Source organism: Trichoplusia ni, unplaced genomic scaffold (assembly GCF_003590095.1).
Source record: "Trichoplusia ni isolate ovarian cell line Hi5 unplaced genomic scaffold, tn1 tig00002048, whole genome shotgun sequence".
NCBI classification, from domain to species: domain Eukaryota; kingdom Metazoa; phylum Arthropoda; class Insecta; order Lepidoptera; family Noctuidae; genus Trichoplusia; species Trichoplusia ni.
In genome coordinates this window covers 17,168-31,469 of record NW_020800188.1, presented here as the reverse complement: position 1 = coordinate 31,469, position 14,302 = coordinate 17,168, and the positions used below count along the sequence as shown (strand labels likewise).

The 14,302-nt window shown below is 37.8% G+C and overlaps 1 protein-coding gene across 1 annotated transcript; it reads right to left on the bottom strand.

Moving 5' to 3' along the window:
- Nucleotides 1-4,337: 4,337 nt before the first annotated feature.
- Nucleotides 4,338-6,630, bottom strand: LOC113507427. Its single transcript, XM_026890283.1, has 2 exons — nucleotides 6,357-6,630; nucleotides 4,338-4,588 (listed from the first exon to the last, which is right to left on the bottom strand). The coding sequence occupies exons 1-2, from the start codon at nucleotides 6,628-6,630 to the stop codon at nucleotides 4,338-4,340; spliced, it is 525 nt and encodes a 174-aa protein (XP_026746084.1).
- Nucleotides 6,631-14,302: the final 7,672 nt, after the last annotated feature.

Sequence of the window (14,302 nt, the reverse complement as noted above, 5' to 3'; positions counted from 1 at the left end):
AAAATAAATTTGCCTTCTTTCGCAGACCCGCCGGAACCATTGAAATCACTACTTTTAGGGGAACATGAGCAATCTAAACAGTTCTTAGACAATATTCGCACTTATAATAGTGCGTTTCAAATGACATCCTTTGGTGCTAAACAAATCTCAAAAGGTCCTTTCATGCCTACTTTTAAGGTACAAGGTCATGTTTACCATTTGATAGGATCCCTTTTGCCTGAAGACCAACCTAAGTTTCTTCGAATATATTTCGTATCCGACTACAACGAACAGTCGAATATAAGAAATCAATATTTCCCGAATTTAAATACTGAACTAATTTCACAACTTCAATTTAATTTATTTAATTTATTTTTAATTTATTTTAATCAATTACAACGGTGAAAAACCAATTACAGCAATTAAAAAATATACATTATACAAATTTAAACATTAAACAAATTAGAATATAAATAAAAAAAACATAAAACAAAACACTTTCATAAATTTATCTCACAGTACTTCAGGCATACCGACAAAATCTTCGGCCATACATCCGCAAACAGATCAGCTGTTGGATTAAGATCCAAGAGATTATTAAGCACAGCTAGAGTGCGTGGATTGGCGACTTAGCTGGCGGCTTACCTCACGCACATATCCTGCTATGGTTAAAAGATGAGGTTCGACCTAATGATGTAGACAGTTTAATCAGTGCTGAAATTCCAAGTCCGATTGCAGATCGCGTGCTATACGACATTGTCAAAACCCATATGATACATGGTCCATGTGGTGCATTTAACGGGAATCCTACTTGCATGCAAGACGGTCGTTGCACTAAAAGATATCCAAAATGCTTAGTGGATGAAACTGTAACGGGACATGATGGATACCCATTATATCGTCGTCGTTGAAGAGACAATGGTGGTTTTACTGTTGAAAAACGAGAGTCTAGACAACAGGTAACTTTAGATAATAGGTGGGGCGTTCCGTATTCGCCTGTGTTGTCTAGAACATTTCAAACTCACATAAATGTTGAAATGTGTAATAGTGTAGAGTCAATAAAATATATTTGTAAGTACATTAATAAGGGCAGTGACCACGCTACATTTGCGTTGAGAAATGAACATAAATTACTAGATTTCAGTCAGGCAGATATATTAGTTCTTCAGAAGCTGTGCGGCGGATCTTAAGTTTCAACATTCACGAAAGATATCCACCTAGATGTTCATCTTGAAGGCGGTCAACGTATATATTTCAACGCCGAAAATGTTACAGAACGATTAGAGAACCCTACACAAACAACTTTATTAGCATTCTTTCGACTTTGCCAAACTGATGATTTTGCAAAATCTCTTTTGTATGAGGAAGTTCCATCGTATTATACCTACAATAAGCAACGAGGTGTCTTTAATCGGAGACGCCGTGGCAGGCCTGTAGGTGGCGAGTCAGGTATTTTCACAGAACATGTTCTTGGTAGAGTGTATACCGTTCATCCTAACAACGCTGAGTGTTTCTATTTGCGATTATTGTTACACACAGTGCGAGGACCAACCTCATTTATAGATTTTAGAAAAGCTTGCCAAGCGCGTCATTTGCTTGAAAATGATCAGCATTGGGATGACGCTTTAGCAGAATCCTGTATTAGTGATAATCAACGATGGTTACGCCATTTATTTGTAACATTACTAACATTTTGTAATTTGTCAGATGCTATACAATTATGGGAAAAATATAAAGAAAAACTTGCAGAAGACTTTCTTAGGAATATATCTCACAATGATGAAGGCACAACTAATGATAACGTCCGTGATCTTGCTATAAATCAGTGTTTATTGGCTCTTCAGGATGACTTAACAGCAGTAGGCGGTAAATTACTATGTGAATATGGTTTGCCAAAATTGCCAACACCAACCTCAGTCGGAGACGTTACTAAAAGGGAATATTCCGCAGAGATTGGTTACAACCCAATGGAACTGCTGACGATATTAGAAAGCGGTGTCCCAATGATGACTGCAGAACAACGTTCAGTCTATGATCGCATGTGCGAGAGTGTTCAAAACAATTTGGGGACAATATGGTTACTAAATTAATATTAGCTTCCGTTCGAAACCAGGGTAAAATTGCTCTTGCCGTGGCTTCATTAGGGATAGCTGCAACATTGCTACCAGGAGGTAAAACTGCTCACACTATGTTTAAAATACCAATTGATTTAGATCGCACGGAAAGTCCAACCTGTAGTATTTCAAGCAATAGCGACAAAGCTAAGGTATTACGCGAGTGTAATTTAATCATATGGGATGAGTGTACGATGGCCCATCGAAAAGGAGTAGAAGCGGTAGACAGAACTTTAAGGGATATAAAACAAAATGATCGACCAATGGGCGGTATCACGGTTTTATTTTGTGGTGATTTCCGACAAACCTTACCGGTAATACTACGGGGAACCCGAGCTGATGAGGTTAGGGCTTGCCTGAAAAGCTCTTATTTGTGGCGTGATATACAATCGATGCATTTAACTATAAACATGCGAGTGAGAACTGGAGATAATAGTAAATTATCTCCAGAAAATAATAATAATAGTCAATTTTCTAATACATTATTAAAGATTGGTGGAGGTACCTATCCACAACTACCCCAAGGAAAACTTATTTTGACGCCTGAATTATGTTGTATAGTTCAATCTCAAACACATCTGATATCGTCGGTTTACGGTGACAAATATATTAAATAGGGACAATACTTGGCTCAGCGAAAGATCCATTTTAACTCCTCGCAATGATCAGGCATTTGAGATTAATAACAAAATACTGTCAAATCTACAGGGGGAAAGCAAAGTTTATAGATCAATAAATAGAATGGTCGATGAACAAGAAGCCACTAATTACCTATCCGATAGAATTCTTAAATTCTTTAAATATGCCCGGACTTCCTTCTCATGAAATTTGTTTAAAAATTGGCATTCCGATTATTCTACTCCGAAATTTAAGACCACCACAACTTTGCAATGGAACTCGACTGAAAGTAACCCAGTTGCAACAAAATGCATATAATCGACGCTCAAATTGTAACAGGTTGCGGTGCAGGAGAAACCGTCTTTATCCCCAGAATACCCATTATACCAAATAATTTTCCGTTCCAATTTAAAAGAACGCAATTCTCGGTATCGGTGTGTTATGCAATGACAACTAATAAAGATCAAGGGCAGACTTTTCGTGTTGCCGGAGTAGATCTCGGTGTCAGTTGTTTCTCGCATGGTCAGTTATACGTTGCTCTTTCCCGGGTTAGCAGTTCTAGAAATCTTTATGTTCACGTGCCGGACGCAACAACTTCCAATATAGTTTAAGCCTCATGTAAATGTGATCTAAACAATATTACCAATACATTAACTTAATAACAGAAGGAGTCACACGCTAACAGATTTGCGGACACAGCTATCTTTTCTGCCGAAAGTCGCTATTACACGCGAACGAAGTCGCGGGCAAAAGCTAGTTGTATTATATTGCGAAGCATTGTGAAGAGTCATAAAGCTGCGCAACCCATCACAAACCGACGATGTCCCCGTACAAACAAGGGCAGAAGAATCCGCTTGATCTTGCCAATAAGCATCAGGTATATTGTAATCTCCGACCAGTAACAGGTTGAATATGCTATAATCTCTCACGATATCCCTTAAAACTTCAAAATACAAATTATAAACCACTATGGGTGACCTATCTGGTATGTACACAGCTCCAAGTAAATAACAGCCAGTTAATTCGCTACTCGGTAACTGGACGAGAACTAATTCCATAAACTTGGATATTGGTGTTAGTGACGGTACAGTGAGACGACAGGGTTTGAGACACTTCATGACTGCCACCAAAACCCCTCCCCCGTCTGATTTTTGCGTCAATTTTAGGTCCCTGTCACATCTGTAAACAGTATATCGTTTGTCTATGAACTCGTCATTGTGTATATTATCGTTTAGCCAGGTTTCCGACAAGATGATTATGTCATACGAATTTGACATTATGTTAAAGAATATTGTTTTCAACTTAGTACGCATGCCGCGACAATTTTGATAGTAAACTGATAAGTTGTTTATGTTCTGATTAGCCATTATTAATGAAATAGTTCATAAGTAGCATTAGTATTAGTATTTTTTATGAGTATTAAAGTATTGTGTTGCCAACCTACACGTTAAAGGTATTGAGAAGATAACCAAAATCTCTGTATATGTAGTTTGCTTCTGCAAGTATCCTAACAATAATATAGTAATGTATATGATAGTACTGCAAATTAATAAATAGTATATAGAATAATCGTTAAAGGCACAGTAAGTAAATAAACAAATATAATAATTGAAATGATTTTCTGTTTTACATGGAGGAGTTAGTCTTAGCACTTTTGGTATTAGCCTTAATTTTTCCGATGTCTTCAATCGTTCGAATAGCCAGCACAGCAGAGTTTTCAGTCTCTCTGACGAGTATTGTAGAATGCTTAGTCCAAACAAATTTGTAACCCTCACTACTTGCTGCTTCCCGGGCCTTCCGAAAAAGCTGCTTGTTCCGTAGCGTGAGATGTTCGTTCACGAAGACTTTATGTGAGGTGCCCGATATTCCTAGTTGTTCTGAAGACAATCCCTTCTTTAGTCTGTATGCGCTTATTATACAGGGTGTAAGGAACACCGTGACTTTTCCGTGGGACCTGAGTTCTAGACATGATTCCAGACCCCACTGCGTTGGAATTTTTCATCGGTCTTTTCATGAAAATTGCAGTTTTTTTTCGCGTTTTTTTAATTTTATGTGTCATAAAATCATTTTTCCTACGTATTTCAATAATATTTTCATAAACAAAATCATTATTAAGCCGTTTTCACAAAAAAAGGCAATGTAAATGAAACACTAAAAACTGCTCCCGATCAGCTGATTCGTAAAGGTACTCGTCGGTCATCGCTCTCTTGCAAATCTAACCGAAAGTGACGTCAAAACCGAACCAATACTCATGAGCGACAAGCGTAAGAGATAGCGCAACTATTGCGCGCGCACTCGCACGCATTATTCGTAATCCTGCCTACTATTCCTTTAAAAAAAGCCGCGCGCTTTGTAGGCACCGCTAGCCGCCTTTGTCGACACCGCCAGCGCGTCGCCGACACCTACAGCGGTATCGGCGAGTGACGTACCTGTGACACTGGATAAAATAGTACATCGATTTTTGTTACACGGGTTCCATGTTATAAAATAGAAAATCACCTTCTCAGCGTTTATCAACTTATCACGAAATTTATTAAAACCTTTTATTATTAACAGTTTGTTTTTGTTTAGAATTCTGTAGTTCTAAAACATGTTGTTATAAACAATAATTTATTTTTTCTAAAATTAAACTCTGTTTTGTTACTAATATCCATCATCTACTAATGAAATTCCTGCCTAAAAATTTTTATCATTTTTTTCCTACGAACTGCTGAATAATTATTCCAGTCACATAAAACAATTATGTTCTTACACAAAAGTACATTTTGTGATTAATCAATTTTAAAGGTTTAAGTTAAGTACTTTATTGTCAAGAATAATTTTACGATATTCACTTCGACCTCATGTAATTTATCGATAAAGAATCATAGGTACCTAGGTCCAACACTACTCAAAGGTAAAACCGAAAGTTCGGCTTTTTTCAAAATAGTACCTATTTTTACTCAGTTTGTTCCTTACGCTAATCGAATGTGCATGTGCAATCGGGTAATTCGCGGACTAATTATCGTGTAGGCAGACAATTTTATTGTGTTAAGTGAAATAAGTGCGTGTGTTGTGTGTGTATTATTTAAATTACGATCCTAGTAGCTCGATAGGTTATTTTACCGCCCGGGAGAATGGCAACATGCTAATGTGTTATGGCGAAGCACGTGGCAATGCAAGTCTCGCGATGAACATTTACTGGACGCGGTACTTTTTGCCCCGGGTTCAGCAGCAGATTTTTCGCCGCGCCAAAATTTGTGTGCACGTAGATGGCGGACATTTCGAAATTTTCGAACCTTATCTGGTTAGAAGTGAGCGAGATTAAGGTAAGAGTAGGTTTGATTTAATAATACACAAGACACAGATTGAAGTCAGAATAGTGTAAATTGATTGGTATTTTTTTGTGATTGTTTTTCGTTACATCACACCATTTTTATAAAATGCGCGCGCGTTTCGAATGATTCGATCGTGTCGCCGAGTGTCGCCCTCCTACCACATTACAGTTCGTGTAAGTACGTACGCTGAGCGTAAGGATCGCGCGGTAACCAATTCATTGCGTGCTCAAAAATGACTAAATCTATAAATATTAATCTCCGACGGTAGCGACCTCTTTAATATTAATTAACACGTTATTTTAAAGTCATTATGCGACTTTGGTGGTACGGTGTTCCTTACACCCTGTATTGTCTCGTTGGATTCTTGTGGTAAATTTCGCAACAATATTCTTGGGCTTGTTATTCTGCGCAGCGTGAGGAACACGGTGTATGGAGACAACATCTTCTTTCCGGATGCTGTATCCAATCTGCTTACCCAAACATTCAAGCAGGTCAATAAGATTCTCATTCCGTCTTTCAGGTATGTTGGAGATTTCTACGTTGCACTGCCTTGCTTGCTGCTCCAACAAGTCTATTTTTGCCTCTAAATCTAGGACACCCATGTTGTTATACCACATTGTTTAATTTACGCTTTAAAATAATTGTAAAAATGTTGAAACCATTTCGCAGTTGACATCACATAATTATTAGATTAAGTATATGTATGTGTAATTTTCTTAATTGGAATAAATATAACTAGAATAATAGTAATATTTAAATATATTTTATTACAACCTGTCACAGGATCTCATTTATATTAGGTGCTGTGAGAAATTTTGTATGATTTGAAGGTAGTAAATAGGTATTAAATATTAATCCTTCGAAAATCAAAAATAAACTGCCCATTTAGATGTTGCACTAAAAAATTGAAACGTCAATTTGGAGGGACCAACTTATGTAATCGATCTCTTTAAACGATATATGTTTTGGGCAATCAAACTCAATAATATTAAGGTAGAATTAAGGCATTATAACATTAAGTAGGTAGAACAATCCAGGAACTAGTCTATCAGTTTGGTCCCTCCATCCTGACATCATGATGGAGGGACCAAGCATTTTGTTAAAATATTATGTATAATGATGAGGTAGCAAAAATTATAGCAGAGGTAGGGAATAGTAGATTAATGGTATTATTATTTTATATGTGTATGACAGACATTGGAGACTTGGTCCCTCCATTTTGACGATCACCCCAAATATTTACGCAGATTATACATAGCAATCATTAGAAGTCGCATAGACTATAGTTGTTTCATATACGATAACAGTGCTAACGCACATTTATATAAATTACAAAAAATACAGAATCAGGCTTTGAGAATCATAGGGGGTTTTATAAAGACTACTCCAATTCACTTCATTATGGAGAGTGAACTCAGTATACCTCCTTTGCATCTTGGAAGAAGATTTTTGGCATACAAATACTGTTTAAAATCGTTATCTGTTAAAAATAACGTGACAATAAAGTTATTATCTGATTTAAATCTATTATCACAGAACAGTTACTGGACAAGGAAAAAGATTCCCCTACTTGTGACAGTTTATAGTGAAATTAAAAATGTAAAGGTTGCATCGAGTAACCCTTTGGAGATATTTACTTTAAGAACATGGGTTAATTACATTAATGTAGATAATATAATTTCAATAGATTTGGACAGTCTATGTGAACTATAGCGGGGGGGGGGGTGTATAAATGGAAACAACGTCTTAGCGGCACACTGCGTATATTCAAACTGACTTCACTCACAATACAAGTCACGCACACAACATTATCTAGATATACCCTACATTACACCTCCACCATTCATGAAAAATAATAAAATAAATAACAATAAAAAAATTCTAGAGTTCAACCCTAATCAAATTCGAAACCATATCTGACTACTGGTTTGCGCTCTCGTTTTGGCCGTAATTCAGACGCTCCTGGAAGTGGTGAACAGAGTGTACGTGACTTGTTATTGGCGCTATCGTCGCGCACTAAAAGGTTCGATGCCATTATCTTTAGCGTGAAGTGGAAAGTCAACCGGTGCTTTATGTTGTTGGCTAAAGTCATCTCTACTCTCATCCACCACCTCATCCCCCAGCGATGACATGACATTCTCACCCACACTCGCCGCCGAGTCACCAGCCCCAATATCAGGACAAGTAACATCAGAAAAACGTGACCTATGACGTATTTGATCCACATGCCGCTTTACAAATTGACCGCCATCCCCCTCCACGATATACCTTCGAGAACCTTCCCTGCCATGGACCTGACCTTTAACCCACTTATCTTGCTGACCATAGCCCCTTGTCCAAACCATATCTCCTTGTTCAAAGAGGCGTCTTACGCCACCCGCGTTTTGAGCCTGCCTATCCTGTGCAACGCGTATTCTATCTATTACAGCTCGATCGTTTCTTAATAAATCAAAACGTGAACGTAATCTACGTTTTTGTAATAATATATCATTGCAGGGGTCTCCCCTGTAGTGCTATGGACAGTATTCCTGTAAGTAAGAAGAAAAGTTTGTAATTCGGCGTCTATATCGACTTTATCCCTATGCGCTTTTTAATAGCACGCTTACATAACTTGACGGCGTTTTCCGCAGCACCATTAGAAGATGGATGGTAAACTGGCGAAAAAGATTGCTTAATTCCATTAAGTTTTAGAAACTCAGAAAATTCTCTACTGGTGAACGGCGGACCTTGATCCGAAACTAGTTCCGCAGGAAGACCGAATCGTGCAAAAGTTGTTCGAAGGATTTTTATAATAGCTGACGCATTGGTGTGTTGTGTTTCAAAAGCCTCAAGCCATTTAGATGTCGAATCCACTAATATTAAAAAGGTTTTACCCTTTAAAGGCCCTAGGAAATCTATGTGTAACCGTGTCCACGGTTGAGGTAAATAAGGCCAATGTTGAGGTACGGAGTGAGGCGGCGCATCCGCCTCCAGCGCACACGTCTCACAGCTACGACACATGGCCTCCACATCGTCATCAATGCGCGGCCACCATACATAACTCCTGGCCCAGCTCTTCGTCTTAACTATACCCATATGACTATCAAACTTTCAATATTATTTGTCTCAAAGACTAAGGTATAATCATACGATAGCCCCACATAATACAGCCGCCTTCAATATATAATTCATTTCGCCTGATGAAAAATGGTTTGAGATCATCATCGTTACAAAAATGTGGCCAACCAGATTCTATATAAACCTTAATTTTACTTAATGTAACATCCTTAAAGGTGGCCTTACTGACGTCATAGTTTGTTATCGGTAAAAAGTTCTCAACAAAATTGACATACGTTACTTCTTTAACTGCGCTATCGTTAGTAACTTTAGACGGCAACTTTAGCTTTTGACGCGACTTTAGCGCGATAATACGTCGGCGCAATTCTTTTTGGACGACACGTATTCAATATCATAATTGTACCCCGATAACAGAACGGCCCAAGGTTGCAATCTAGAGGCTGACATAACTGGTATACCAACTTTGTCACCAAATATATATGTTAGGGGTTTATGATCCGTTCTCAGTATAAACTTCCTTCCGTACAAGTACTGGTGATATTTGCGTAATCCGTAAATAATAGCTAACGCCTCCCTATCAATTTGAGAATAATTACGTTCAGTATGCGACGGGCCGTTCGCCGGCCGCCGTCACTTGCGACAGCACGGCGCCCACACCCACACCGCTAGCGTCTGCCGTCAACACTAACGGTAACTCGGCCGAGTAGTGCATCAAGACTTCACTGCTCGCCAGCACCTTCTTTACTTCTTGGAATGCATTGTGACATTGGCTACTCCAATCATATTTCGATCCCACTTTTAATAGCTTGTATAATGGAGCGAGCATTGTACTTAAATTTTTAATGAACTTCGAGTAGTACATAATCATGCCTATAAACGATCGTATTCTACTACATTCACGGGTGCAGGTGTATCTAAAATAGCTATCCTCACTAATCACATATCCTAAATAACTAATGGATTTCATGAAAAATTCACACTTTTCTTTTTTTACTTTTAACCCATATTTATCCAAACGTTGAAAGACTTTGTTTAAGTTTTGTAAATGATCACTTTTTGATGAACCTGTTATGATTACGTCATCTAAAAACACCCCTACGCGTGGTAAATCAGCAAATAATTCTTCTAAACGACGTTGAAAAATTCCCGGGCTCGACGATAGCACAGATTACTAAATAGTTACTACGTAACAGATACTTCACTCAGTACAAAGTTTCTAATGCCTACTGCTATAAGAGCCTACTCCGTCGCGTTATCAACCGCTGCATGATAAAATGTGCCTAAATACCCAAGGGCACAGTTGTGATTGTTTTGCACCGAGCGATCCCACAACAATCGCAGGGCTGCCGCTTCGATAAAATTAAATTTACATAACTTTTTGTGTCATGTTTTTGAGAACTGAATATATTCTGACTTATATGTGGTAGCTGAAAAGTTCGTTTCTAAATTATTATTTTTATAAATTGGTTCTGATCGTGCTTTAGTGTGTAGGTAAAAAAAAAATCTTTAAAAGTTACATGGTGTTTTATTTTATATATACTTGTATACATTTTTTACCCTTTTCAAATTCTCTGTTATTAAATTTTAGGGTGGAAAATAACCTGAATCTAATAAAAAGTTTTATGAGATATTGTTTCGGAAAACAAGGGCAGAGAGAATCAAAATGTATGTCATTTAAAATTTCAAAAATAGTACTACCCGGCATTTGTTTCATATTTTTTTCAAAATAATGGATAAACGTAGTCTCAAGTTTTCTTATCTATACTAATATATAAAGCTGAAGAGTTTGTTTGTTTGTTTGTTTGTTTGAACGCGCTAATCTCAGGAACTACTGGTCCAAATTGAAAAAATATTTTTGTGTTGAATAGACCATTCATCAAGGAAGGCTTTAGGCTATAAACCATCACGCTGCGACTAATAGGAGCGAAGATACAATGGAAAATGTAAAAAAAACAGGGCAGGTATGAATCATAACTTATATCTTCTACCCACGGGGACGAAGTCGCGGGCAACAGCTATATTTAATTTACCGTTAATTAAAAATACAAAATGCCACCTAAAAAACGACCATCTTTATCTCGAAATTCGAGAGATGCTAAGAGGATGAGAAATGCGCGTTCTCAAGAATCAAGCACATCGGTTAAACTCTATGAGAGTTAGTGCCTCAACTTCTCGAGCCAATGCAAGCTCTCCAGAGAGAGAGATGCGATTAGCAGCTGACAGAGCGAGACGAGCTACATCACGTGCGTCTCAAAGCTTTTCTCAACGAGAACTTAGGCTTACTATTGACCGAGAACAACATGTGTTATCCCGAGAAGCTGAAACTGCTTCACAACGAGAACTACGGCTCTCAGCTGACCGAGAACGTCATACATTGTTTCGTGAGTCAGAAACCTTCACTGAAAGGGAACTACGGCTTACAGCTGATCGCGAACATCATATTTTATCTCGAGAATTGACAAATGATAGGGTGCACCATAATATTATTCGATCTCTTGAAGATGAACATGAGCATGTACAACGAATAGAGTCGGTACGTGAACATTACAATTCTTTCAAACAAGATCGATTAATAAGTTTGTCTAATGAAAGATTAAGAATCGAAAATATTCGGTATCTTGAAACGGACGAACAGCGAGAGGCCCGTCTTACCTCAGACAGATTTCGACATAGTCTTAATAACTTAGATTTACACATAGATGATCAATCTAGAATTTCGGTGGCGTGGTCCGACAAATATAAAAGTGGGTTTGCTTATATCCTTGCAATTGATTACAGATCATCTTCTTTAATGGGCTATAGTATGTGTTCTTTGTAATGCTTCAAAGTGGAGTAAGGAGTCGGCTGGTTTCTGTTGTTCTGGAGGCAAAATAAATTTGCCTTCTTTCGCAGACCCGCCGGAACCATTGAAATCACTACTTTTAGGGGAACATGAGCAATCTAAACAGTTCTTAGACAATATTCGCACTTATAATAGTGCGTTTCAAATGACATCCTTTGGTGCTAAACAAATCTCAAAAGGTCCTTTCATGCCTACTTTTAAGGTACAAGGTCAGGTTTACCATTTGATAGGATCCCTTTTGCCTGAAGACCAACCTAAGTTTCTTCGAATATATTTCGTATCCGACTACAACGAACAGTCGAATATAAGAAATCAATATTTCCCGAATTTAAATACTGAACTAATTTCACAACTTCAAGACATGTTGCATCAGGTTAATTCATATGTATGCAGTTTTAAATCGGCACTAGAAGCTCTTCCTCGATATGATGATAGCAATTATAAAATTGTTATTAATGCCGATAGGCGTCCAACTCAGGAACATCCTAGGCGTTATAATGCTCCATCCACAAATGAAGTTGCTGTGGTATTGGTCGACCAAGAATGTGATAGGCGTGATATTGTTATCCGGTCCAGAGACAATCGTTTGCAACGTATTTACGAAACCTACAGGGCTTATGACAGTTTGCAATATCGTCTGATATGTTGTCGAGGGGAAGATGGTTATTATACCAAACTGATCCGCATACAGGTGCACCTAATTATAATAAAAAGATTTCATGCCTTCAATTTTATTGTTACCACTTGCAAGTGAGGCGGAATAGGTTTGTATACTTTCAACGTTTTCGTGGCTTCTTCAATCAGTTTATTGTTGACATGTACGCAAAAATTGAAACCGAAAGGTTAGTATTGTATATGGTATAGTAGTGAATATGGGCCGTTTAGTTATTTTACCCTCTTTTTTTACTGATGGTCCACGGTACATGCACGAACGTACTCAAATGCTTTTTGTTACGTAAGAAAATATGGACGTCCCGACTTATTTATTACAGTAACTACCAATCCTAAGTGGGATGAAATCACTCGGGAGCTTCTTGAGGGTCAAGCACCGCATGAACGCCATGATATCATCGCAAGAGTTTTTCATTTAAAATTAAAATTAATGATAGATCTATTTACCAAAGATAACATTTTTGGAGAAGTATTGTGTTATATGTATAGTGTTGAATGGCAAAAACGCGGCTTACCTCACGCACATATCCTGCTATGGTTAAAAGATGAGGTTCGACCTAATGATGTAGACAGTTTAATCAGTGCTGAAATTCCAAGTCCGATTGCAGATCGCGTGCTATACGACATTGTTAAAACCCATATGATACATGGTCCATGTGGTGCATTTAACGGGAATCCTACTTGCATGCAAGACGTTTGTTGCACTAAAAGATATCCAAAATGCTTAGTGGATGAAACTGTAACAGGACATGATGGATACCCATTATATCGTCGTCGTTGAAGAGACAATGGTGGTTTTACTGTTGAAAAACGAGTGTCTAGACAACAGGTAACTTTAGATAATAGGTGGGGCGTTCCGTATTCGCCTGTGTTGTCTAGAACATTTCAAACTCACATAAATGTTGAAATGTGTAATAGTGTAGAGTCAATAAAATATATTTGTAAGTACATTAATAAGGGCAGTGACCACGCTACATTTGCGTTGAGAAATGAACATAATGAAATTACTAGATTTCAGTCAGGCAGATATATTAGTTCTTCAGAAGCTGTGTGGCGGATCTTAAGTTCAACATTCACGAAAGATATCCACCTGTGACTTATCTAGATGTTCATCTTGAAGGCGGTCAACTTATATATTGCAACGCCGAAAATGTTACAGAACGATTAGAGAACCCTAGACAAACAAGTTTATTAGCATTCTTTCGACTTTGCCAAACTGATGATTTTGCAAAATCTCTTTTGTATGAGGAAGTTCCATCGTATTATACCTACGATAAGCAACGGGGTGTCTTTAATCGAAGACGCCGTGGCAGGCCTGTAGATGGCGAGTCAGGTATTTTTAAAGAACATGTTCTTTTAATCGCAAATAGAAACACTCAGCGTGTGTTTCTATTTGCGATTATTGTTACATACAGTGCGAGGACCAACCTCATTCATAGATTTTAGAAAAGCTTGCCAAGCGCGTCATTTGCTTGAAAATGATCAGCATTGGGATGACGCTTTAGCAGAATCCTGTATTAGTGATAATCCACGATGGTTACGCCATTTATTTGTAACATTACTAACATTTTGTAATTTGTCAGATGCTATACAATTATGGGAAAAATATAAAGAACAGCAGTAGGCGGTAAATTACTATGTGAATATGGTTTGCCAAAATTGCCAACACCAACCTCAGTCGGAGACGTTACTAAAAGGGAATA

Excerpts from the sequence above, each read along its gene's own strand:
- LOC113507427 (XM_026890283.1), bottom strand. The coding sequence starts at position 6,630 with ATGGGTGTCCTAGATTTAGAGGCAAAAATAGACTTGTTGGAGCAGCAA. Across the intron at positions 4,589-6,356 it reads TACAGGGTGTAAGGAACACC|AACAACTAGGAATATCGGGC; the intron begins GTACCACCAAAG and ends GATTGTCTTCAG.